The following is a 27878-nucleotide window of genomic DNA, read 5'->3' as shown; positions in this document are numbered from 1 at the left end:
GCATGCTCGTTGCCAAATGTTTTCTGGGAAAAATCCGCCCTTAGTTGAACGCTGGCCGGCATCATGGAAAGCTGATAGTCAAGCATGTTGAATTCAAAACTTGAGCTTTGAAAGCAAAACTTGCAAAGCTAGCGCTTCGGGTGAGATGTACCCTTCGCGCCAGCAGGGCAAAGCTGAAGGTTCGAATAGTGAATACGTTCGGCAATGTTCATAAATCTATCTTGGATTGAACATTTGGATGTTGAATCTAAAACTCGAATGTTGAATATAAAACTACAAACTCGAATACAATTTTTGGATGTTCAATCTAAAACGTTATAGGTAAGACAACGAATTCGAATTTAATACTTGAATGTTGAATCTAAAACCCGAATGTAGAAAGTGAGACAACAAACTCGAATCCAGTACTTGAGTGTTGCTGACAGAACTTCAAACAAAAACTCGAATGTTGAATACAAAGAAGAAAATTTGTGCGCAAAAAGTTGAAAGTCAAATTCGGCGCAAAGACATTGAGAACAAAAGTTCAACAATCTAAGAGCTGGACTACAAGACAAAGAATACCAGATCCTGTACCCGCAGGAGTATACCACAAGTGAAAAAACGCAAAATATGCGAGGATAGCGATGAGGATGGCGAGGGCAGCAATAGAGGGTTCATGAGAACCCCAGTCGAGTATTGTTTGAATTAAGACAGTGCTCATACTGACGATTGTTGATACCAATGATGTTTTTACACTTTGTCTGTTGAGAAATTAAATGCATAGACCTATTTTGATTTTATTCTGATCCTTGTAGCTGCAATATTGTATCCCCCACCCCCTTTTTTTCTATGTATTTTTTGGGAAGGTCACCCTTTTCCCCTTGTATTTCTTTGGATGACCCCCCCCGCCCCAATTTCCACCAATTCCCTTCCTAATAAAAAAAAATGAACAGTCCCTTCGGTCTCTACCGATGGAATTTCCTATAGCAGTGGTGTCATAAGCACGTATATATGAGTTTTAGTCATCAAAGATCATTTTATTTCATTTCAACTAGATAAGTAAATACACTGACGTGACTATAAAAAATGCTTTATTAACGCATTGGCTTTTTGAAAGCATGCCTCAGAGCTGCTGTAACCGAATAACCTAATTATGCATCAAAGTAACATTTTTAATTCAGGACGCATTATTTCTAGAATAATATTAGTCGAATTTCTCACAGAAAAGTGCTCCTTAATTTCGATGTTCTCGCTTGGCAGCAATATAATACAGATAAAATATACAATGAACTTTATTTCACGACGCTAGCACAATAACCGTACAAGCTATTATAGCCCTCTCCTAATGTATCACAATACTAACCGATGAAAACAATTATATAATAGCATAAAGAAAAACTACTAAACCTAAGCAAACAAACTTTTCGATCATGGCTCCCACTCTAAGAGGGAGGTGAGTGTATATTAATGCTTGTACAAAAAAAATAATAATAATAAAGATATTATATTGGGTGATATTTATACATACAAGTAATGCAATTCTAAATGCTCGTCCTGCCTAAAACAATAGAATGATAACATTCGTTACCTTCTCGCACTATCAACACCGAAATAATGAAATGAATTTCATCTAGCCATAACCGAACAGGTGGGGCACGTCACAAGGGACATTAAAAACACGTCCCTACTTATCATTTCCTTGTAATTTTAGAAAAAAAAATGGTGGGAGCGCATGGTTTGTTTTGAGGATCATGCAATAAGGGAGTGAATAATCATCTAGAAGATTAGTCTAGGGCCCAAAGATTCGATTTTAAGAAGTGGGGAGGACTTAAATGGCTTCTCTTTGCTTTTATGTAAATCGTAAATAGATTTTGTTCTCGCGAAAGTTTTTCGGTTTCTGTGATATCCGGAATAAACAATGTCTCGCCAGGTGGATCCAATCTCGGACTTGTATCTCGGCCTGGCCTGACTTGTATCGGCATTGATTACTCGGGATAACACTCAACCTCGTCCAATAATTGTTAATAATCAGGTAATATAATTTACTTATGATAGCAGCGTATTTACAAGTAGTATGTATTTTTAAGTAGTGTTGTTGGTCCCGTGCAGTGATTTTCTTATGCTTATTATATATAAGATTACTTAAATCACCGGATTCTATTTTATCGACGTTTCGGGAGGGAAAATATTGAGGGGGGGGGGGGTTCTGATTCATAATGAAGGCATGAGGGGGGGGGGGGGGTTCTGATTCATGTTGAAGGCACCATTGTCGAAACGTCAAAAAATATAATTCGCTATTTTCATTGACGAATTCCGAAAACTTCAACGCGAAAACCAGGCCAATAGACCCACGCTGTTGGTATGAATCTGATGTATCGGGCGGTTGGCCTGTTTACCAAGGCATTCTTCACCACTGTTGGCTTGTCATAGTTTCCATGAAACTCCTGTTTAAAACAAAATTGGTGTTTACGTTTTTACACCCAACTATATAATCACTCGAATTTTGCACTCAGCGTTGTAGCATACCTTCTCTGTACCACTTTCGTGGTAGATATCCCAGAAAGATCCCGATTTTGAGAAGGAAAGCTTGTATATTGTGGTTCTTGTATCATACTCCGGGAGGGTCCCTCCTTGTGTTGCCACGGCACAAATCATGTACAACGACAGCAAATCAACCTGGAGGTAACCTGGATTAGATGTGCTTTTTGGAACCCAATATTGGCCTCCGTTTAGTCGAGCGTTCTTTGGTTCAAAGCCCTGCATGTATGTCGGAGCGGAAAAGCTTTCGTCTGGGATGATACTTCTGTTCTGGACTCCAATTTCTGCGAGGCCACAACCTTGGAATTATATATATAGAGAGAGAGATCAGTAATGAACGACTCAGTTCATCCAGGTAAATTCGTTTAATACAGTTCTGTTTCGTGGACCAACCGTAAGGTTGTTCCACTCCTCAATTAAACCTTTTTACAACTTAACACTGACGTACGTCTACGAAATTATGTATGGTTTCGTGAGATGCAAAATTTAACATATAATATGGCCGTTACAAACTGCGCGCGTTATAAGATTGTCAAGCGCGCGCGCTACATTGCCTGTTCTAGAATCGTTTAACCTAAGAAAATATTTGTGTTTGTGTCTACACGTCGAGATAAGCTCGTTTCTCTTATTTAGTGTTGCCATATTTGGCTTAGTTATGATAAGGTGCGCAAACTGCATCTTTTAGTTTTGTTTGAGTATGCCTTTGCTCTAGCTAGCACTTTCCAATCTATGGAATAATCCTCTCGCTTTTTGAGTTCCCACACATATTTGCTAAGCTCCGTGTCGTTCTTTCTATTTACATTTCTAAATGACTGCTTATGGTTTCCTAACCTAGTTTTGAACGTGTTTGCAGTTAAGCCTATGTAGGTTTCGGTTTTTTCCTCTGTTTTTACAGTAGCTTGATAAACTATTTCTTGCGTTAAGCACTCGCCATTTAATGGGCACTCATCTTTTTTCCTACAGTTGCACTTTTTCTCCGTTTGTCTGCTGCAGCTCGTTCTTTGTCAAGATGGTCTTATTGTGCCCATCTATTATATGTTTCACATTAGGCATGCAGCTATAACTTACCTTAAGCGTTTTTCTATTAAATATCTTACTAAGCTTGTGGTCGGTAGGGAAACACTTATCTGCTAACTTGAGAAACTCCCTACCTATGTTAGTGCTTACATTTTTGCTATAAGGCGGGTTGAACCATATAACGTCCCTTTGTCGATTGCGACTTTGCCTTTGCGTGCTTGTTCTTTGTGGCGTTGGCTAGAATTTCAGCTCATATTCATAACCGCTCTTCCTTAGTGCCTCTTGGTATTGCGGTGCAGCATCATTGAATGTGTTCTCGTCACATGAGATCTCCGACAGTCTCCTGTTGATTGACTCCGGTATGTTTCTTATGATGCTTTGCGGATGATTAGACTTGCTGTGCACATATAAATGTGTATTTTCTGGTTTCGAATATGGCTTGAATTTCCCGGTGTTCAAATCTAAAGTCACATCTAGGAAATTAACGATCTTCTTAATGGTGCAATTGTTACTTTTAGGCCATTATCCGCAAAGATCTTGCATATATTCTTTTTCGCTCTTTCAATATTCCTTCCTTTTCATTCATTATTGCCAGTCCGTCATCCCTATACAGGCCGATATTTTTATCTGGTATCTCCTTCAGCTGGTCCAGAAGTAGGCAACCGACCAATTCACACGTCTCTGCTCCATCGAAACTTCCCATAGTAACGTCAAACAGTGTTCTGGACGATCTCTTTTCCCACGTGCTGCCGTTGCTATAGAGGAGGGAGTGTTTCGCGTTGATAATTATGTCGCGCTCATCAGGTGTGATGTTAACGTGTCTTGACGCGAAATCCAGGGCGCGGTTAAGTAGGTCTTCAGATATCGTAGGGTAAAACTCGACGACATCAAAGCAGATGAATGCTGAGGCCTGCTTATTCGGTAACTGCCTGTACCATTGTATATAATGCGTAATTGCAGGCGTTCATGGAATAGTGCTCAATACACAGGTGTAGAGCGGGATATATCTTGGTTTGTAGGAAAAAAACACGCGAACTACCGTTTCATCTCTACAAACAAGCCTGTTTCGTGGTTGCCCACTCATCAGGAGATTAAGAATATATTACTTCCATCACTTATATACTATCTATATACAAAATTTACATAAAAATAGGGCGCGGAATTTGAATGGCTGTTATGATAAAATTGAATAGTTCAGCTGTTGCATAACAAGGCTTTGTTCCTGTGGCGGCACGGAGACACTAGCTCGTTACGCTTGTTTAAAAGTTGATAGCTTGGGTTGGCGAATAATGATCAGTTTTTCTTTGAGACAGAGATTACATCTTTTACTAGAGCTGTTGTGAGGCGATTATGCTTTTGTTGTGGCTGTCAATTATCTGCTTGGTGTTACTCATGCAGCTGTAACTGATTTTGATGGTGTTCCGGTTGAAGAGTTTTCTGAGTTTGTGGTCTTTAGGGAAGTGCTTGTCTATGAGTGAGAGGAATCTGTGGCTGATGTTGGTGCTTGTGTTCTTGCTGAAAGGGGGGTTGTACCAGATGATGTTGTTGCGCTGGCGGTTCTTGCGTTTGCTTGTGGTGTTTGGTTCGTAGTGCAGCGTGTAGTTATATCCACTTTCGTCGAGTGCTTTCTGGTATGGCGGGGCGGCTTGGTCGAAGGTTTTTTTGTCTGATGATAGAGTAGATAAGCGTTTGTTGATACTGGCAGGGATATTCTTTGTTATGGTAAGAGAGTTGTTGCTCTCGCGGTGGACGTACTGTAGCGGGGCGTTTGGTTTGGTGAAAGGCTGGTAGGTGTTGCGGTTCAGGTCGAATGTGACGTCTAGGAAGTTGACTACTCGCTTTTTGGCTTCTATGGTGATTCGCAGTCCGTTGTTTTTGAAGATGCGGCATAGTTCTTTCTTGATATTCTCTGTGTTTTTAGGTGTGGCGCTTGTGATGGCTAGTCCGTCTTCGCGGTAGAGTTCTATATTAATGTTAAGGTCTTGGAGTTAGGAGTGGAGGAAGTTGCCTACAAGTTCGCATGTTTCAGCGCCGTCGTAGCTTCCTATTGTCACGTCGAATGTCGAGTTGCCTTTTTTGTGCCAGGGTGTTTGGTTGTGGACTAGGATAGAGCTCTTGGCGTGGGTTATGTTTTTTTCTTCAGCGGTGATGCAGTCGTAGTCAGCGGTGAAGTCGAGGGCTTTGTTTAGGAGTTCTTGGCTGATGGATGGGTAGAATTCCACTATGTCGAAACATATAAAGTTGGATGCTGTCTTGTTTTCTGTTCGTGTGAACCAGTCGATTACTGCTTTAGTGCTTTTCCATTGGTGAAAGTTACGTTTTGTTGCGATGGCGGTGTTGATGCGGTCGAGTTTACTTTTGCTTAAACTACCGTTTCATCTCTACAAGCCTGTTCCGTGGTTGCGCACTCATCAGGAGATTTATTAAGAATATATTACTACCATAACTTAAATACTATTTATATACAAAATTTACATAAAAATAGGGCGCGAAATTTGAATGGCTGTTATGATGAAATTTAATTTTCTCTATTCAATATATTGCGGCATGTAATCAATTCATTCTCCTCTTCCTATTAGACCATATTGCTCTGACCAAGAAGGCTTTTCTAGTCATTTCTAGTCTCCGTGTTCTGTCCCCCATTTTAGCGTCATAAGACAAAGCAGCATGTATTTTGTGCCTAATGACTATATTGTTACACTCCATACCCATGGAAGTTAACAAACAAAAAGTTCGACGTTTATTGTAGGGCCGCTCTACGATCGAACCTCTACCGAAACAGAACGGTGCGACTCTGGCACGCCGTTTAATCTAGGCCTAAGGCACTCTGTGCAACTCACCCTCCCTCCGAGCGGCTCTATGATCGAACCTCGGATTATAACGTCTTTAGAAAAGAGCAATCTGGAAGTGATGGAGGAGGACTTTTTATTGCTGTAAAACTCGATATTCCATCATACGAGCTACCAACCATAGCCACAAACCCAGAGGATGAGTCCTTGTGGGCGGTTATACGCTGCTCCAATAAGAAAACTGTTTACATTTACGCGTTCTATAAGCCCCCGGAAGCTCCTAGTAGCCGCTTGGACCACCTGCAAGAGTCTCTTTTTAAGATTTTCTCGCAAAACAACAAGTCTCATCCGAATATCGTGATGACTTAAAGTGGTGACTTTAACTGTGGCGACATAGACTGGCAAAGTGATCCACCATCTCCTACAAATCATGTAACAGCAGCTATGATGCAGAAACATTTAGATCTGATTTCAAACAATGCATTTACTCAATTTGTCACAAAACCAACACGCCCAGCTTCTCTAAAGACCTTGGATCTTGTGTTATCATCCTCACCAGCTCTTGTATCTGATATTATTATCCACCCAGGGATGAGTGACCATGATATCGTCAAGTTCAGCATTAATACCAGAGCAAAACGTATCAAGAGTCCTCCTTATAAAGTTTATCTCTACAAGAAAATGGACATTGAGGCTCTCCAACAGGAAATGGCTAGATCTGCTGAAGAATTCTCCCGCCATTGCACAGAAAGATCCTTAGGAGAAAATTGGTCCTTCTTTGAAGACAGGTTGAAATCCGCAGTAGAGACACATATTCCACACAAGTTTACAAAGTCAAAAAGTCCCTCCCATGGATAACCAAATCAGAAAAAGACAAATGCGTAAGCGGGACCGCCTCTTGTCCAAAGCACTGAAAACCAACAACAAAAATCCAAAGCCTGGTGTGCCTATCGCTGCCAGAGAAACTTTGTGGTGAAATTACTTAAATCATCTTATAACTACTATCTAAATACTGTAATTGGTGGAAGTTTGGAATCAAACCCTAAAAAATTCTGGAGCCATGTCAAACACTCTAGAACAGAAAGCTGCAGTATACCTACTTTGCGTCAAGGTGACTCAATGTATATTTCGGATAAGGACAAAGCTGAGGCATTAAATAAGTATTTTGAGAGTGTTTTCACACAGGACAATGGTGCTTCTCCTGACCTTGGTCCTACCACATGTACTTCAATCCAAGATATCATATTTACTCAGGCTGGTGCCCACAAACAACTTGCTGGACTAAATGTATCCAAGAGCAGTGGCCCTGATGGTATCTCACCCTGTGTGTTACGGGATCTGGCAAAGGAACTTTCCGGGATGCTGTGCTTTATTTTCAACCAAAGCTACAATGAGGGGACCGTACCAGCTATTTGGCTAAATGCGATGGTCGTCCCAATACATAAAAAGTCAGCTAAAGATCTTCCGGAAAACTATCGCCCTATCTCTCTTACCTGTATCAGTTACAAGATCATGGAACACATTGTTCTCAGCCATCTGAACAAACACATATCATCTAACAACATATTATCAATATTTCAACATGGCTTTCGTGCGGGTTTGTGTTGTGAGACGCAACTAGTCCTCACATTTCATGACTGGGCAACCGTGCTAAACCATCATGTCCAAGTGGGTGCTCTGCTCCTAGACTACAGTAAAGCTTTTGACAAAGTGTCACACCCAAAGCTTTTGAAAAAGCTCTCTTATTATGGCATCAGGGGAAAAACATTGGCTTGGATATCTGGTTTGCTAAATAAGAGGTCCCAGTATGTGGCAGTCAATGGCACCCACTCTGATAAAGTACAAGTAACATCAGGAGTACCACACGTTCCGTACTGGGACCTACCCTGTTTTTGTTGTATATCAACGATATCTGTAAAGCATCAAATTCTCAAATCAGGCTATTTGCAGATGAAACCATCATATACCGCCCAATCACATCCATGGATGACCATACTGCACGCTTCAAGATGATCTGGATAATGTACTTGATTGGTCAGCAGCTTGGCAGATGGAGTTCAATATAACCAAGTGTTACTTGTTGTCAGTCACCAAGAAGCGGAGACCGTCATGTTATCAGTATACAGCAAGTACGGAGTCCTTTGCCCAAGTATCAGATCAAGATTACCTAGGATTACGGTGTAATGAGCAACTGCGCTGGGGCCCTCACTGTGCCAAAATAGCTACAAAGGCCAACAGAACACTGGGTGCGATCAGAAGAACTTTAAAACCCTGTGCCCCTGCAGTTAAGGAACGTGCGTTACCTCTCCCTTGTTAGACCGATGCTTGAGTATGCGTCAACATCTTGGAGTCCCTACACTGACACAGATGTTTTGCGGTTGGAGCAAGTTCAGAAGAACGCTGCTCGTTTTGTCTGCAACAATTATGACTACCAAGCAAGATCATCTGAACTGGTTAACCAGCTAAACTGGGACACATTGGAAATAAGGCGACTTTGCCATCAAATAGTATTACTGTATAAATTTTATAACTATCTCGTGGCTTGTCCTCTCCCTAGCTGTGTCGTTCCGACAAATCGATCTATTCGGAGGCACTCACTTAGCTTTCAACAATTGCACTCGAATATTCTTTCCTTTAATTATTCTTTTTTTCCTAGAGCAATAAGAGCATGGAATTTACTTCCTGATAATATTGTAAACCTAAGTAATCTGGAGTCCTTTAAAACAGCAGCTTTGCCAGCCATCAGGCAACTAAAGGTGCTCCGCATCTCCGCCGGCTGTAAACTGACTGTGCCCTCCCCAGTATTAGCGTAAGCTACTTTATACTATTGTATAGGGGAGTGATTTATTAAAGTATTAAAGAGATAATTTTGCACAATAGGGTAGAGAACCGAAGCTTTGCCTGTGGAGCATCTAAAAGTCCAAGAATCAACACTTCAAGCACTTTGCTCAGCCTAACCATTAAAGGTGAATAGTGAATTCTTACCTTCATAATAAAATACAAAATACTGCTTACTTGTCTCGCAGTTTTTGCCGGTGAACCCGGAAACGCAAGAGCACGTGTAGTTGTTAACGCCGTCATTGCATGTAGCTCCGTTCTGACAGGGACCGCTAGTGCATTCATCAATATCTGAACAGTATAAGTTCAAGTGATAAGTATAAGTGATTAGACATACAGGTAGGTCACCAGCAGGCTTATACGAAAGAATTAAATATTATGTGTATAACTATGCTTACCAGTTTCGCATGTGTTTCCATTATAACCAGCGAAACATGTGCACGTAAAGCCATTGATTCCATCCGTACAAGTCCCTCCGTTTGCACAAGGATCACCAGCGCATTCGTCAATGTCTTAAAAGCAAGAAAGGATGTCACATTCATAAAATAACACCAGTGAATCTCGTGCGCTGATTGGTCGTGGCTTTCAAATGAGCGTGTCTGTAAAAAAAGTATAGACAGGCTTTTTACAGCATGGTAACGCAACAATAAGACTTGTACATACTTCTTTTCGCGCAAAACTGTTGTTCTCTTGAATTTAAACAGGAAATGTATGCTAGGGAATTTTTGTCTGGTTTAATGTCACCGTTGTTTAATTTCAAGTTTAATTTAAAACATGGCACCTTTCAAAGGAGTAAGAAAAAGGTCTAAATAGAATAACGACTGAAACCCTGCATCCGAACATTCAAAGAACCAAATCATTATATTTAATAGGCTTATGTCCTTTATACACCTATTTCAAATAAGGTTGTACTCGGAAAATCTATTTGTCGTAACCCGCAGAGCATCTTGAGTGTCAAATAAATTATAAAATAAGCGAGCATAAAAACAAACAAAGGTCAATAAAGGTTTAGCATTATTGTTTTTGTACCTCTAAACGTTCACATGGCTTTCAAAGACCAGGATTCAGCCATTTATACGTTACCCATGAACCACTGCGAGTTACGATACATCGATTCGCGGGTGCGACCTCAATTGAAACAGGTGTATATTGCTTACTCGTCTCGCAGTTTGTGCCGGTGAACCCGGGAATGCACGAGCACGTGTACTTGTTGACGTCGTCATTGCATGTAGCTCCGTTCTGACAGGGACCGCTAGCGCATTCATCAATATCTGAAAGAAATATAAGTGCTTTTCGAAAGACAGGTCACCAATGCAGACTTTAATCAACACTAGAAATTGCCGTTAAAGCTAATCTCTCACAAAACAGATTAAATCGGATAGGAAAATGCACTTCTAGTACTCGGCACTTAAATTACGTTACTAAATTGTTTTGTTACATTTCCTGTCATGTTACAACCTACCCGTCTCACAGTTTGTGCCTGTAAACCCTGCTGCGCACGTACAGGAGTACCGGTTTATCCCGTCTACACACGTTCCTCAGTTTTTACAAGGACAGCTCTTGCACTCGTCGTTATTATCTATTAAATAAGAAAGATGATTTCTAATTACTAGGATACTTGTGGTAGCCCAGTCATCAAATGCAACTGGGTTTTTTTTGTCGTCTCGCGATTTGCACAATGCAATTCCCAAGAACCCTTGCACCATAGGCAATTCTTCTTATTTTAGTGTACTCATTGCGACCTTACTGAAGCCTTTTTTTTACACGAAGAATCTAGCCTACTGTCCTACGTCATCGCAATGCCTAGTTACCAGAACCTTTTGCATAATTTAAAACTGTTTCATGGCCGCCATCTTGAATTTGAAGTTCCAGCCCTCAGATCCATGTTATTTGTGCAGTTGAAGGCCCGTCTCGCGATTTAATAACTGCATATTTCACCATAGCCTCAATTTCTACCAAGTTATTTTGGAAAATCATCTCAGCTTGGATTGATTTCGCTGTATTTACTCGTGTTTACATTTGCGACCCGAGTGCGAGTCACGCGGCTCAAGATAAGAATTAAGTGCTGACTGCTTTAGACTCATACAGCTTACTTCAAGACGTAATTAAATGTGCTCTGGACACTCATGAATGGACTCGAGGTATTTATCTTGATTGCTTAATCTATTTTGAAGTTGAAGTAGTTTGAAACAATTGATGGAAATCGTCTCCTACAAATCGCTTTGTCGATGAATCTACTTTACATCGGATACTTGACCGGTTACCCTAAGATGAATTCTATTTTCTTACTATAAATTATCTTGATCTCTCTCATTGAATGTCATCATTTTAACCATGTCGCTTTTATTAAAGTACAGCATAGGTGTAACTTAAATTGGGCAAGATCCATCAGAATACCGAGCAGAAAGTCATGTAAGTGTAAAATATGTAAGTAAGTACTTACTTAAATCTATGAAAATTATTTTGGTACTTTGGTGCTTCCCATAGATAAGTTTTTATTATTTCCCTAAAATACCTTTATCCCTCATTGAATGTCTTTTAATTTTTATGGAACATTTTCAATAAAATCTAGAGATTTGTAATATTTTTGTAGTGTTGTTGATCTTGAAAATATGTCTATGCTCTATAAATTTCAATCAAGTCTGGATATTCTATAGCCCGCTCATTTGACTTCAAAATAAATAAATGTTGTTGTTTACTTGTATTATTTTATTTATGTAAGTTACATTTCAATAAAATTATATTGTTAATACAATAGGACTCACTTTTGGTGTTAAAATAAATTTATCCCTAAGTGATAGCACATTGAGGGTAGTGAACCAAAGAAATGTTTAAGAAATAACAAACAAGTTGCAGATCTCAGGTATCCCAGTCAACCCTGCGTGCAGGGTCTAGTTTATTTATTGGTCACTTCTGTTACTCGCCTATTACGTTTTGGTGGAGATTTCAGCCCAGGAAGGCTACAGATCGACATTCTCGATGTAAAGAAATGATCCTCAATATTTATCTGCACTGAAAATCCAGAAGGAGACGCTTGCTCCACATGCTATACAGTAAAAGTTTAAATTGCATCCGCATATCCCCGCCTTGATATTTGCAGAAGCAGGTTATCTGTAAAATCATGACCGTACTTACTTTCACACTTGTCTCCAGAAAAGCCAGCAAGGCAATGACATCTTGGCCGAAGGGTTTTGCAATCAACTTCACATGTGCCTCCGTTTGAACATGTAAACGAACCATATTTACAGGCTTGTAGGCTTAGTGTGAACTGTAACAGGCATAAACAGGCTAAAATAAGACATGATATGGCTAGATGATTTTACTTCATTCGATTTGATAATCAAACTTGGGTTTCCAAAAAGGTCAAGCTATTCGATTTCAGAAACAAAACTTCAACTTGAACTGCTACAAAATTAGGCAAGCTAAAAAAAATCTTGTTATATATGGGGTTGCGCCAACATCCTTAATATTCATAGCTTTATTTAATTGCAATTGACTAGCTCACAACTTCATAAAATGAGTATGTAATCTTCCAATTAAGAAAGTACCAAAAAGTATTACAAAAAAATTAAAATCAAATCATTCCAAGCCTCGAGTATTTTGGTTTGAACGCCTCACATCGAAACAGGCTGTACCTTTACTCAAAGCTTGAAACCGCATAAATAGACCAACAAGGTCTTTTGCATAAAATCCCTTTTAACAAATAATTGGGTTATTTCAGTTTATTACACTTGGGTGAAGTAATCAGGAAGATTTTACATTGTTTGGTTTCACACTTTAAATTACTTAGAACAGATTGCGCCTTTGACTAATCTCGCAAAACTTACCTCAGCGGACCTTAACTGTGAGTATATCCATCCTTTTTTCGCTTTGAACTCTGGATTGTTTGGATTTGCGTCGTCCAACGTCTCGACTCCGTATGTGTTTAACTCGCAGGCCCCTGCTTCCGGTCGAGACACTTCGAAGTTCACCGATATGCACCAGTCTTGCTGCAGACACCGCTGACTGCATGATATCTGACTTTGAGCCTGAAGACGCTTCTTGGCATGCCGGCTCCGCAAGACAAGACCAACTTGTGTGATGGCGGCGCCTACTGAATGGATGGACGCTGGACAGAACGATTGTTCGCTTGATGTCGCTACGGCAACCAGGAAGTTGAAGTATAACACGAGGCAAGTAAGCCTCATTTTGCTGTAGAACAATTATAGTCTTTAGAGTGGTATAAAAATCCAACGAATTATATAATAGCGCAAAGGAATAATAACGAATTCTTTTTCGAGTTTAAATAAATTTACGAGTGATTCGCCTGCTGGAGCGTTGGACTGCATGATGAAATTAACGTAAACAAAGGCTAAATTTCTCACATTTTGTCTCCGTGAAGGAATGCTTGATGAGTCAAAGGCACCCAAACCTTGTGTACTTGTAAGCAACTAACTGACACACATTGAATATTTCAAACTGCGTGGTATCCTGAGGAAGAGAGTTACGGAACGTTCGCATGCTAGTCAAGGCACGGTCATGGTGAAGTAACGACTTGGTCCAAGTTATGGTGACCGGGTATCGATAATATTACACGCTGATAAGATAATCTTGAGAACCGAATAAGTTTCGCTCGCTTATAGATCTACTACGCATGCAACAACGGGCAAATCCTCAGCTGAGCTACTGTATGGTAGGAAGCTGAGCACGAAGTTGCCAGATATTATTTTTTCTTCTTCTATAGTTCTATGTCATGTTCAAAGTATGTAAGTACGGGCACACTTAATTTGGGGCCCCGCCCTGTTTTGTTTCCCGCACCTTTGGTGGAAGAAAAATAAATAAATAAATACAGTCAAGAGGTAATATTTCGTGAGGTAGGGCATTAGAAAAAATTAGAAATTAGGAATAATTTTTTTATGAGTTAATTCTAAATCTGAACATTCTGTTAGATTTATATTCTCTTAATATAAAATATAAAATAAGTCCCTCATTTTTCATTTGCAATGCAGATGAGCTTTCGTGAGCATTTTTCTTGCAAAGCAGCTCCCAAATGCAACAAAAAATGTAAGTATATCCGAAGTCAAATATATAACTCTCTAAAAAAAACAAGCGCCAGTTACATTTGTTCAGGAAAGAGAGCACGTTACTTAGCACGCCTACTCACACGGGCTTATTAAAGTTTGCGTTGCTTTCGATGACAGTTTCACGGCGTGTGGAGCATCTCTATTGGTGAACCTCCAATCTACGTGAAGCTTGAGAACTACAGGTATCATTTCACAGCCATTAAATGCTGAATACAATTATCATTACTTGTTAGAGTTTGTGCTGACTTGCGTTTTCTTGCTTTGGCCAGGGTTTTAGACTATGTTATATAGTTCGTTTTTGTTTTGGTATAGGTCGTTCCCCTCTCAAATTTTATTGGAGATTTCTCACTAGCAAAAACACTGTTTGTTGTAACGTACCATAGAAATCATATGCCACAAATACAAAGTCATTTAGTTCCTTTTTCATTTGTTCAAAGAAGCTTAGCCGCCGGCAATGGGCATTAAATGATGCAGAGGTGCGACTACAGCTAAGGAAGGAAATTGGAGGCATTCTAACCATGGAGTGCATGAGCTCTAAGGAAAGCGCTATTAAATGCTGTACTGTCCGTTTAAGAGTAAACTAATAAAATGATGACAAAGAATATTTTTGTTCTACTAGCGTCTACTTTATTTTAGAAAGGGTGAAATGGGTATGGATGGAAAACTTGTGAAAATTTACGCATAATTACGCCACGCGTGAAGGTCGCGTAAAGCTTAAAAATACGTCGTCTTTACACAACATTACGCCACGCGTAAATGTTGCGTAAACATAATCTTTAAATCACGCGTAAAGGTCGTGTAAAGGTATCTAAACGTAAATGTCGTCTTTACGCGATCTTTACACACGCGTAAATTTGGATTTTCGTGCTGAGTCAGTTTGTCTCAGAAGAGTATCTCCCAAACAACATCCAAAATTAAAGCTAAACTTATTCATCATGCTCTGAACTCCCATTATTCTGGTCTACATTTCTGTCTTTGATTGTCCATTAGCTCACTGTGGCTGTTAAGCACAGACGATAGCGACTCTCCGCGCATTGCCCAGCGTGTCGGGCAAAGGGTGTGTACCCTACGGGACTTGGGACTTTGCCCTTCATTTAATAAAGACATATTGCAGCTGAAAATAGCCAAAGCTTGTTCCGTGAGTCTTGAAGCTTAGTTCTCACATTTTTTTCTGTTCTTGATATTCCAAGCGCAATAAGTACGGAAATATCTGATCTTAAATACCCAAAATACCAAGTATTTTCCCAAAATTTGTTAGTTTCAAGGCACTCGAAGTTTTTTTATGACGAGTTATAAACTCAACTCAAGATAAACACAAAGGTTGGGGTTTATTGCGATAACCGAAAAATGTTAAAAGATTTGTGTTCAGAGCTTATACATTTTCTGTTTTCTGACGCGTTCATGAAAAATGAGCTACAAAATTACATATCAATGATGGACGTGTCTTTTTGGGAGAAAACAATCACTGAAAATTTATACGCAAGCGTTTCGAATGTAGGACTAGTAACTAAGTTATCTTTAGATCAAATCATAACCTTGTATGGTCATACTACCAAGCAAGCTTGAACCTGTCTATACAGTTAAAGCTAACAAGCATTATGCTAGCGGACCGTGAATGAAATAGAATCGTTTTTTGGAAGAAGTCTTATTAAAAACGAAAACTTAGAGTCGAATACCAGTTTTTTTTTTTTGCGTCTAGGTATTTCGTCGTTTCGTCCACAAGCCGGTTCGTCCAACCCAGTTCGTCCACAAATAGCGTCGTTTCATCCACATATAGTTTTTACGAATTTCTAACCTGATAGAATAAGTAAGAGTTTCATACAAAAAAATCTTCTTTGTGCTGTATCAGATTCATGTTCTGAGATGTGTGAATGCAATTTTTAATACCTTTTGGCGGTTTAACAAGAAATCATTTACCACTACGGTTACGGCACAGAAATTTCGCATTTACTGCTTCAACCCATAAAAAGCCCTACAAAACATACACTAGATTTATACCTGAACTAAAGGATTTCGTAGTTATTTCTGTGCTATTTTAGTAACGCGGCTAAGATAAGTGATTTGTTTGAGAGGTATCAGTACTCTGTTGTTTATTAAAAGCACCTGCCACTAAGAGTCTGGCCCCAAACTTTTGCATTTATTCCTTCAATACATAAAAAACCTTCATAAAATTCCTTAAGGGTAAGTAATAAAGATCGAAAAGATCTAGACTTGCATCAAAAACGAAACAACAACAAAAATCATCCGCCAAAGCCTGCGTGAGCCTTTGCTTCTATTCTAAGCTAATGTTTGGATGGCCCACTCTTCCTCTTGGCTGCTTCAGATTGCGAAAAATGGAAAATGTGCGAGTTCACACTTGGAAGGCTTTGTGTAGACCCCGTACTTTTTCAATTATGATAAAAATAGTTAAGGATTTATTGCATTTATATAGAGTAATTATCAGAATATGAAAAACTTCATCTGTGCATTACATCAAGCAAATGGAAACTGTACGAATTCACACTTGGAAGCCTTCGTGTAGATGCCGTGCTGCTTTAGTTATTTTAATAAAAGTTAATAATTTATTGCATTCATATTGCGCAATTATCAATATGAAAATCTTCATATGTGCATTACATCGAGTATAAAGATTACTATATTAAAAACTATATTAAAGATGTTACACAAAAGAAATGAATTGATAATATTTTTTTTAATTTAAGGCTAACCACTGTTAATTATCCTTTTTTAATTATGTGTACTAGATTAGAAGCATTGATTTCTTGAATGTTTTCTTTATTAAAAATAATATTGCATTAAAAGAATAGTGTCACGCTGTGAAGAAACATGATGGGAGCAATCTGGAAATAGGATGCAATAGATTTTCAATCAATCGGTTTGTTAAATTTAAGCACTATTCGCCTTATGCGGCTGGTACTGTTTTTAAAAGAAAATATATTAACCAGTCGATTACCATAACTACAGACAAATAAACGGAAAATATAGCTGGCCTTAAGAAACGAAACAAAATACAAAATTTCTGTTTTCTATCCAAAGCACATTACAGAACATTTTTTTAAATACTTGGGCTACCGATAGCTAGGCCACCCCGAATTGTCTACCTGACATCTAAAGTGCTCACAGTATTATACAGTCTATCCAAAACTTACAAAAATGAGGCAATGGGGGAGTAGTAGTAGCTTTACTCTAACAGGGTAGCACCTAAATGTACGATCACTTGTGGCCCTCCATAAAAACAGTCAAATTATTAAAGCAATAAGAAAATATGATATTCATAGTATACTATCTAATTAATGGATGGAGAAACCCCTCCCAGTCCTAGACTTGACATGGGAAGTTAGTGTTGGCGCATTGCAACGCGAAAAGGCGGTTTGCTCGTATTTTTCTATTTCAATTTTTATTTTTTGTTAAACTCGATCTTACGAAATAAACAAGCAACAACGACCCAAGCCCAAATGTGCGAGAAGATCCTGCCCTCACTGTTTACGATCATTGGTCTATTGGCGAAAAGAGAGATCAGAGAGAAAGCCATATCGTATTTTAGACAACTTAGATACACATGTTTCTCGCGTGGTTAGCTACAAACGGCCGAGGGAAGCAAAAACCGAGACAAAAACCCTGGCTACCCTGGCTTTAGGGGGATTAAAAGAATAATAAAATATCCTGAGGAAATTGACCAAATTAAAAGTAAACATTGTATCCAGCGATCGATAATAGAAAAATGCAAAAAATTTTTATCTGTTTAAGTTGCAAAATCCGAAGAAAACTTAAACTATGGATAATGATTATTGTTACACGTATAACTATAATGTCGTGTGTAGTATGATTTCATATATGTTCGTCGTTCTTCTGTTAGTACAAGTCTTGATTAAGTAGATTTACTTGCGGCTACTGTGAGGGTGTTGAATAAGGCTGATAGCTGCGTTTTCCGAGTTTCATTCCAATAGATTGTATAGAATGTAGCGACAGAAAAAGGTTATCACATGCATAGATTTTTTTCAAAATCTTGAATTCTAAAATTATGCTCTTTTACATCAATCGTGTTTTTTTTCCTTCAAATTTACACGAGCTCTTAAATGACCATCTATTTATACTTAACATTAAAAGGAAAGTACATCGAATTTTAAAGAAAGCTCTGGACATGTTTGCAGTGTGCATCAAAGGTCCTGGTTTTATGCAAAGTTTTTACTCACCCGAGACTTTCCTAGTTTTTTTTGCAGAGAATCGAGATTTAGTCCGATAAGATCTGATGAAAAAGATGGAAAATTGCGTCACAGCTGAACATTGAATTTAATCATTCGCCAACAAGTCCACCAATTTCAAATTCGGCTACATTTATTTCTTTAAAACTACTACATACCTAGTATTGCGATGATCCTCACACCGCCTCTGGTCCCGCAAACTCTGAAGACACCGCAAACACCATCCTTTTTCAATTATAATTATAATTAATAATTTATCAGAATTTAATTATCAATATAAAAATCTGCGCATTGAATAGTATAATAAAAAATAACTCATTGAATAGTATAATAAAAAAAAAACTATATAAAAAATTCTATTTCCAATAAAAAAGAAATGATTTTGTCGTAAGTTAAATCTAAGTCCAAGCTCTGCGAATAACTTTTTCAATGTGTACCAGTTTTGGAACATAATAATATGTTATTAACAGGCTAGTGGCTCATGTAGTGAAGAGACGTGATAAACACGATCTGGAAATGGGATAACATAATTTTTCAATCTATTTCTTCCCGTTAGATTCTAGCATCGCATCGAATCTAACTTAATTGTTTCAATTGTATACTTCAGGAACTATCCACAGATAGACTCTAGTTACCCTTCACCGCCTTCCAAAATAAACTTTAATAATTCAAAACTATTGGCCAAAAAAGACTATTCCACACGAGAACTATATTATTATAAGTGCCCTAACGCCTATGACAAAGGGGAACCGTGCCCCCCTAAACTATGGAAACACTGTATATGCTGGCCGTAAGAATTTAATTCCTTTTCTTATTAAAATGGAGAGAAAGTATTTTAATATCATCGAAGCAAATTGTGCTTGCATTGCATATCTCGCTGTGCTTGGATGATAGAATCGCAAAAAGTTGTTTGCTTGCTTTTTGATTCTGGCACGAGACATTGATCAAAATCCACATATGCGGAGAGATCGTACCCTGACTATTGGCAGCTATACATTACACAGAAAGTACATTATTTATGACTTGATGCACACTTTTCCAACGAGGTATAGTTTGAAAAAATGTGGCCGACAATCTTGCAATCTTCGACAGAAGTCGAATTGGCTTGCGGTGTGCTTTGAAAATAATAAATGAAAGTAATGATTATCAGAATAAAGAATTATCAGAATTAATAACTGAGTAAATTCAAGAGTTTTCTCAACCAGTTGTAAAAAAATACTCTCGTAGAAAATGGTACTAAAACTGAACTCAACACCATATTATGGTGTTGTGTTACGTTTTTAGTACCATATTCTACGCTAGAACATTTATTTGTTCTAGTTTTCCGCGTAACTTTATCAAGACAAGCAACAGAAACAACAAGTACTAAACTAAAAGCGGATGCCCCAAACTTTATTGGTTTACAACAGATTCGATATCCTTCTCCTCCTCCCTACAATCAAATAAAATAATAATTTTAAGAAAGTTATGCGTCATGCAAAACATGATTTGCACTGTGAATTTAACAAAACACATTGAACACTTTTCGTGCTAGTGCCCAACTGCACGCTTGCGACCCAATGTTTTGTGGCAAAAAATTGCATTTGATAGAAAGATAGTATCAGCTGAATTTGAGCATTCATAATAAATTTTTGTAGAAAGATGCTGAAAGAGATTAACTGCCATTTAATCATTTTTATTTTGTTTCCTATTTTAAATTTATTCTATTTCTCACTAACATTTCCTGTCTTCAAAATAATCGACATGCAAAAATTTTGGATGATTTCTGTTAATGGACCCTTTCGTAGTACAATAACTTCTCGCAAATGTTTCAGATGCCTGCCCTAAAATTTCTAACCATCACCCCTTGACCTTAGTGCTGCAAGTATACTATTGCTACCGGCCCCACTTGTACTCCTTGAGGTATGGAGAGAAATCTAACCCAAAAACCCTGTGCCCATACTGATCCGAACCTATAGACAAATTTGGACGAGAAGGAGGGTGCGAAAAGTGACCTGAAAGAGCACGAAGAGTACAAATGTACCAGGTGAAAACTTAAAATTTACTATATATATGGAGATGAGGTAAACAAACCTCTGGTCAAGTTGATTTCGCGACGTCTCGAGCTAAGTGGGTAATATAAAGTCGATTGACAAAACGTTGTCGCAAAGCCGGTAAAATCGACTGTATTTACCGTATTTATTACCTCATACTACTGGTTGGTATTGCTGGGAATAGGAATAGGACGAAAAAGCAGATGAAACAAATATAATTTCATTTTCATATTATTGTATATAACAAATATTTTAATCATTACAACTTGTTCAAGAAAAAACATTGCGGCGGGCATTAGTAAGCAGCACGGGGCGTCCTGATAGAAGGAAGCTGCTGAGATGGAAAGGCGGAGACAAGATCTTGCAAAGCTATGTACTGCTCATAAACAGAAGCGCGAGGCTTCCTTAAGGCTAGGCTTTTGATAGCAAATCCTCCGAAACGCCCGCTTTCATTACGTTATTTAACGCAGTAAAGCAGTACTTGGAATGGACATGCGACATCACGTCCGCGAGTGGACTGCCTGATAACGCAAGCGTTATGGCGCAACCTGTGCGAAAACTATGTAATGTCTTCCCATTGTCGATACATGCCTCCTGTAGGTAGAGCTGTAGTCTTCCGTCGTTGGCTGAATAAGACAGAGCCTGGTCTGGCTTGCTGGAAAAGGAATCCTTGTGAAACGTCAACTCTAGGCAACGCCTAGTTGCCTAGAGTCACCACCGACATCCTTTAAGTGACCAAAACCGGAATAAGGGATGGATTAGGACAACGTCGGAGGCCAAATTATTTAGAGCCGTCTCTGAGGGTTTTCCCCAAATATGGTTGAATGAACGGTGTAGTAAGCCAGACAAAAGGGGGGTAACCACACGGGGAGTTACCATGCCTCCAAGGTGCTCACAACCATTACGATGGATTTGAGTCTTTCCCTGGTTGGGCGAGCAGGAAACTAGTAAGCTCCCTACAAAGGGAATTTCTGCTTGGAGTACGGGAACAACGAAAGTTGTTTCAAATCCTGAAGCGGGTGAAGGGATGTAAACTATGACCTCCCCCCTTGAATTAAGGGTTTGGTGGAGAGCCCTTTGACCCTTTGTCCCCAAAGCGAAAAGGCTGATGCGACTGCAATAGCGGCAAGAGCTCGAGCGACCTGGAACCTTGCTTATGCCAAGCCTTGAGAAAGATTTCGCTGTCCGTGAATACAACGAGGGAGCAAACGCCTCTAGAGCATTACCTAGGACCAGCATCTTAGGTGTGTAAACTGGATTCGGTCTGCGGCCAGTAGTCCCGTGTGGCTACAGCGCGTGCGCCAGGACTAAGGATAGCACCCTAGGCGGAGTTAGACGAGTCCGAGCAGAAACCCAAGACGATGGTGAGTCTCAGAACGCCGTGGATGAACTCCTTCCCAGGATTCTAAGAATGTCCACGACTCAATTTCCTCTTTGAGGGCTCCGACGACCTGGATAGGGCGTAACGGTGTACACATGATTTTTCGTATTACGAGATCGATCTCATTTATAAACACGAACCCGGGAGGGCATGGTCCCGCCAGTCGCTGGAGCGATTTAAGGTCAATTTTCGGCGAGGCAAGAATGAGGCGCACGCAAGGCAACCCAGGTATGGAACTGACGTACGAGAGAAAAGGATAGATTTCTCCGCATAAATCTTGAATTGTTATTTGGTAGATTCTTTATATTTTCATCTTCCAAATGGTATATGGTTCGCATGGACCCTATAAAACGCGTGTTTGCGCGTTATACTCAAAATACTATCAAATATGCAATGTTGAGGTTTTCTGGTCAACCTTCGGAAAAAAAGCCCGGGTCATTTGTGATGTAGATCGAGATGTCAATCAAATTACACGAGAAAATATATGCGCTAAACTAGTTCCCGTCTTCATGTTTTCTTCGTTATTGCTGAAGATCGTTATGTGCTTACGATATTTAGGGTCATCTTTATACTCAACCTGGTTGTCAACTGATTATTTAAACCTAGTGGTTACCCGTGAAATATTCAATTCTTTGCAATTCTTTGTTGTACAAAACTATTAAAGGTTTATTTAAATCCTTCAATTTATTGGGCTTCCTGGTGCTTTAGGGGAATAGTATTCGTCGTCGTAAACATTAATTAAACCAATGCCTCCCTTTTGAGTCCCCAATATATTTATCCCATATTTAATTTACCTAATAAAAATGTGAAAAGGTGCTTTCTATAAAATACCGCTTGATTTTAGTATTCCACCTTTTCCTATATCCATGTTGGGAACCCCGTGTACGATGTTTTTTTGCTGGAATCGGACAACCAAATTCAAACCATGCCAGTTCTCATGTTTTAAGAATAAGAGAGTGAATCGTTAATCCTCGCTTCGTTGGCTTTCTTGGGCTTATAGTTCAGTCAATCTGTGGTTTCAGGTAGAACTAATTGCAATAGAATTTCTCTCAACGGATTTTGAACAAGTGATAAAACCTAGTTAACATACTAAAAGTCCCCAAAAATCCCTTTGGTGGAACATCCTGAAATATGTGATTTCTGAGCAAAACCACAGGGTACCCGCGTCGCTAAAACGGAAAACTAATAAAACACACGTCTCAATGAGTACATTTAAAAGACCAATGGTCAAAGTTTGATTAAAGACACAGTTTGGATATCGAAAGAAAGAAAAATGCCCCTGTTTTATATCTTTATCCAATATTTCTATATTCCAAAAACCACTGGGTACCCGCGTCGAGATCACTAAATAAATTTGAAAATACAAGTCTGAATCAGAAAATCTCAAAGGTCATTGGCCAAAAATTATTAAAAACACAATTTTAGTATCGTCATAATGCAACTTGTCGATGTTTCATTTCTATTTCATATATTTCCCCACAAATGTATTTGTGCATTCTCTGTCAATGTCTGAAATTTGTATAGAAAACAAACTTACATGTGACGGCAACTCAGTAGCTAGGGTTGTTATAGAAGGCGTGTCCTCTCGTCACCTCACAGTGACTTCCGGGGTCTCTCAAGGAAGCCTAGTAGGCACCCTTCTATTTACGACCTTCATCAACGATCTACCAGACGCCACAGACAAAGGCACTAACACCGCGATATACGCAGACGGCACAAAGCTATACCAAAGAATCTCTTTGATGAAGGACTGTGAAGCTCTTCAGGATGACCTGACAAGTCTAAACAAGTGGAGCGACGAAAACAAAGATCAACTTCAACGCTAGCAAATGAAAGAATTCGTCTACACTGGTGTACTATCAGCTTGGTGCCGCAAGTCTTCAGCGCATCAACAGTGAAAAAGATCTCGGGGTCACAATATCACATGGGACACCCACATTCTATCTGTGGTGTCCAAGGCCAACAGAAAGCTCAGTCTGCTCAAGAGGACATGTGTCCTAATTACAGATACAGGATCAGGCGTACTCTATACCTGTCCCTTGTCAAGTCGCAGCTATGTTTCGCCACTGAAGTCTGGTCCCCCGGCAGCGTGAAACTTATAGTCCTCCTAGAGAAAGTTGAAAGGCGAGCCATCCGCTGGATTCTAAGATCCAAGATCGGGGACTTGAGCTATAAAAAGCGACTTTTAAAACTCAATCTACTACTGTTGGTCTACGACCGGTAAGTGAAAGACCTAAACCTCGAAATGACCGACTGAATGTTCAACATTTTGTCAAATTTACCCTGCAGACTTACCCTGTTCATGGTCAATCGCACGGAACTGTGGCTGCCACCACAGTTAGTTTTTATGTTCATTCTATTTCCAATTTGTTTATTTTTGGGTACGACATGCATGGGCCTCGTGCCCGTTTACGTGTAACCCATCGGGCATCTATTTTGTCTAATAAAGCTATTGAATACTATTCTAGTAATCTGTAACTTTTTTGTGTTTTTTGAGGTTTTACACTAGCCTTGCGTGCATTTGCACTGCACCATTTCTATTACGTGTGCTGGAGGCAAGTCAGTTCGCACTGGCCCATCCCCAATTCTCAGGGAGGAGACTTGGTAGGATAAACTTGGTAGAATGTTCGTAAGCTATGAAAAGCGGCAGCTGCATGTGTCGGGGGTAGATAGTGGCCTCTGGTTCTATATGCCTACGACGCATGCAGGCTACACTTTTCATATAGCTTACGAACATTCTACCGACTTCAACAGTGGAGCGGAGGGAGAAGTTCTTAAGGACAAAACCAAAATGCCTTGTCTTTTATCCATTCAGTTCAGGACTTCTCATTCTTACAGTAACAGCAAGTGTAGATACAGGGAGGATATCCATTGAATGAAAACAGTAAAAGTCATGTCTCTATTTTGTATAATTAACTTATAATTAACTAAGTATAAAACATATGTTTGGATAAACCCTTTATAAAACTAAGGATCCAGACCGGTTTTGGGCAAATAGAAACAAAAGCTAATTCAATTGTTATTATTTCTACATTATTTGTAGTCATCATAGATTGCAAGATAAAAACAAAATACTATACAGGTGCATTCTGATCTAAAAAGTAGAAAGATAGACTCAATTATAGCTCCAACTTACTTAGATGGATATTAGGCATTTCTTTAGTAGCCCTTCAGTTGTTTGTTGTACATATATGTGTAAGTATATAAGCTGAGACTGTACAAAGGGTTTTCTGCTGTTTCTGTGAGCACTATAAAAACAAATATTGAAACAAATGTTTTTATTTATTGTATAGCAATCCCTTGTTTTGTACAAACAAATAGTAAGTATTGCATTTTATTGGGACGTAACTAAGCCTTACTTTTAACCCTACATCTGATAAATTAGCAAGAGGGCACAATGCTCTAATGAACAAGTGCTCTCCAACAAATCAAGTTGACTGCACTATACTCCCTATTCAAACAGGTGTACCTAGAACTCTGTTGATGATAATAAATGAAAGACAGGGTGAGGATAAGTTGACAAATTCCCTTAGGCTTTCTTTATCTTCTGGATCAAGAAGTCTGGTACTAACAGCAGGATGGCACCAGAGAAAGGACCCAAGGTAATGACCACCCTAGATAATGTAATATCAGAGTTTCACTTGCACATTCCCTGGATGCCGCTGAAATATCTTATGAAACTGGGGTTAGTTGCCGAAGCCTGATCATGGTAAACATGTATTGATCAACTATTAAATTTGGTAAAAGGATAATAAAGATAAATCTTGACAAATTGACTTTCTGTCAAAGTAGAAGTCAACTGGGGTTCAACATCCCCTGACCTGCCCACTACACCAAATTTTCTTCCTGCTTAGGTAAATGTCAGAACACTTTATGGATTTTCAGTTAATTCTTAAATATATGTACAACAGCAGATAGGCACACTTTGCATTTTTGTTTTACACCTGTTGCAGCAGCAAGTAGAAATGATGGTTTCACTAGAATGAGTTTTATTGAAGTGTCCTCTTACACTAAAGCTGTAAAGTGACTTATAAATGATAATATATATATATATATATATATATATATATATATATATATATATATATATATATATATATATATATATATATATATATATATATATATATATATATATATGATGTATCTTTACTTTATACCTGATGTTTGCTGCTTATGTTTAGTTCTAATGTCCTACTTTGTTGTGTGCTATTTCAGTACAGAACTTACAAAATCACAAAATATTTTCTGCACTGTCTTTTCTTCCTGTCTTCCTTTCCTCTTCTCCCCATTTTGGGTGCTTCTTTCCAGAGTACAATGCTCTTCATTATTTCACTGAATGACTAAATGAAATACGAATGCTCTCGGCCAACAAAAGTGCGAAGAAATGAGGCAAAATCGCTCAACAAAACATGTTTTCTAAACACGCTACGAATGGCAAAATTTAGCTCTGCTTGCACCCCCTTGCACGCATAATCCCTTAGGATAGACTGCTAAGCAATAAGTGTGGTCATCGCGGGCCCAAGCTCACCAAATCCTTTTCTAGGAGGGTCGGGAAGGTAAGCATACCAAATATGGCGTCGAAGGGAAAGGCGGGAGATTTCAAATCGCGTCGTAAATGTACGAATTCAAAGACAAATATGTATTTCTCGCTGCCAAGAAAGGCTTGAGGTGCAAATCAAACATATCTTTTCTTTCATTTGGGAAATAATTTATTCGTTTTATATCAAATCATTAGATTTGGGGGCATTCTTTCTTGATGGGCTCGGAACGGTAATGGACGCCATATTGGAATTTCTCTCCATTTGGAAAATGGGGGCGGGGCTTAGGCCCTTTTATACCGCGCCTTCGTGTTGTTTTTTTACATCAGAATGCAAACAGAGTGCACAATTAATACTAGACAACTTGTGAGATTTTACTAGTACAACATATTTCCAGCTTCGGAGCTGATCACTGCATCTTTTTGGTTCAAGCGTCGCGAAAGAGCATTCTTTCGTTTCTTTCATACAAATGTCTTATTCTGTTATAAACTGTTATGCTTGACAAGCCATTTAGCAAGCCAAACTTGCTATATATGTTGATCTGTCACGCGACACGTCACAACTCTCACTGCCTTACCTATCTTCATCTGGAGACCTAAAATCCTATGCAGATGATGACGTTTTGGCACGCAGTTGTCTCTTCGGCTATCGACTGGACGGCTTGAATTCAGCCGGTGATACCCTGCCAGAAGGTCTCTAGCAGTTTTGCCGATACCAAGGAGATAATAGAATTGTGGTCTGTTTCCACAGGATCACACGATGAATTCCTTGCTGAAAGTGGCTGTTGTCTGCCTTGTGATGCTTGTTGGTATGAAGTAGCGGTAAGTGGCTGTTGTCTGCCTTGTGATGCTTTTTGTATGAAGTAAGCGGTAAGATCAGGTTTCTCAAGGCTTCATTTGGTGTTTTAGAAAAGAAAATGACGTACCGCTATATCGTGGTTCCACTGTATTGCCTTTGTTCGTATTGATCATAATATAACTTGCCGTAGCTATAGAAAACTACGGGGAGGGGCAAAGCCGCAGTCGTTTATTGGCTAGCGGGCAAGATGCGTTTCAGTAATCTCGTGCTTGTTTTGTCCCTCGCGTTATTTTGACCGACGATGCGGATACCGAGTATAACTCCGACTATCTTCTCCCCAAACGGGCTGGGTGCAAGTGTGCAGATGGCAGACAAGAAACATATTATTTTATGGGTTGTCAAGGTGGCTGGTATCGCTGCTCACCCCACTACGTTATTGGCGATTGCTGCAAAACATTCTCGGGCAAATACGGCACGTTTGCGGTACGTTTTTAAATACGTTTGATTTTTGGAGGGACTATTAACAATATAAATATAATATATATTTAAAAATTACTAGACCTCGAGGCTGATTGGACTATATCCACAATCTGATTCTATTCAAATTCTAATTGTTTTAGAATTCACCAACTAGGCCAAACTTAGACAAAAAAATTGTTAATTTTTAAGTTAACAAAAAATAAATAGAAATATTTCACT

General features: G+C 39.0%; 1 protein-coding gene across 1 annotated transcript; it reads right to left on the bottom strand.

The window, feature by feature from the left end:
- Positions 1-995: 995 nt before the first annotated feature.
- On the bottom strand, positions 996-19198 carry LOC5500522 (EGF-like repeat and discoidin I-like domain-containing protein 3). The gene is made up of 7 exons (XM_048727179.1): positions 18585-19198; positions 18418-18470; positions 12989-13352; positions 12297-12429; positions 10319-10432; positions 2506-2816; positions 996-2423 (listed from the first exon to the last, which is right to left on the bottom strand). Exons 3-7 carry the CDS (start codon positions 13346-13348, stop codon positions 2280-2282), a joined length of 1062 nt encoding a protein of 353 aa, XP_048583136.1. The 5' UTR covers positions 13349-13352; positions 18418-18470; positions 18585-19198; the 3' UTR covers positions 996-2279.
- Positions 19199-27878: the final 8680 nt, after the last annotated feature.

Source organism: Nematostella vectensis, chromosome 4 (genome assembly GCF_932526225.1).
Source record: "Nematostella vectensis chromosome 4, jaNemVect1.1, whole genome shotgun sequence".
Classification (NCBI taxonomy): domain Eukaryota; kingdom Metazoa; phylum Cnidaria; class Anthozoa; order Actiniaria; family Edwardsiidae; genus Nematostella; species Nematostella vectensis.
This window is presented reverse-complemented; position numbering and strand designations above follow the sequence as displayed.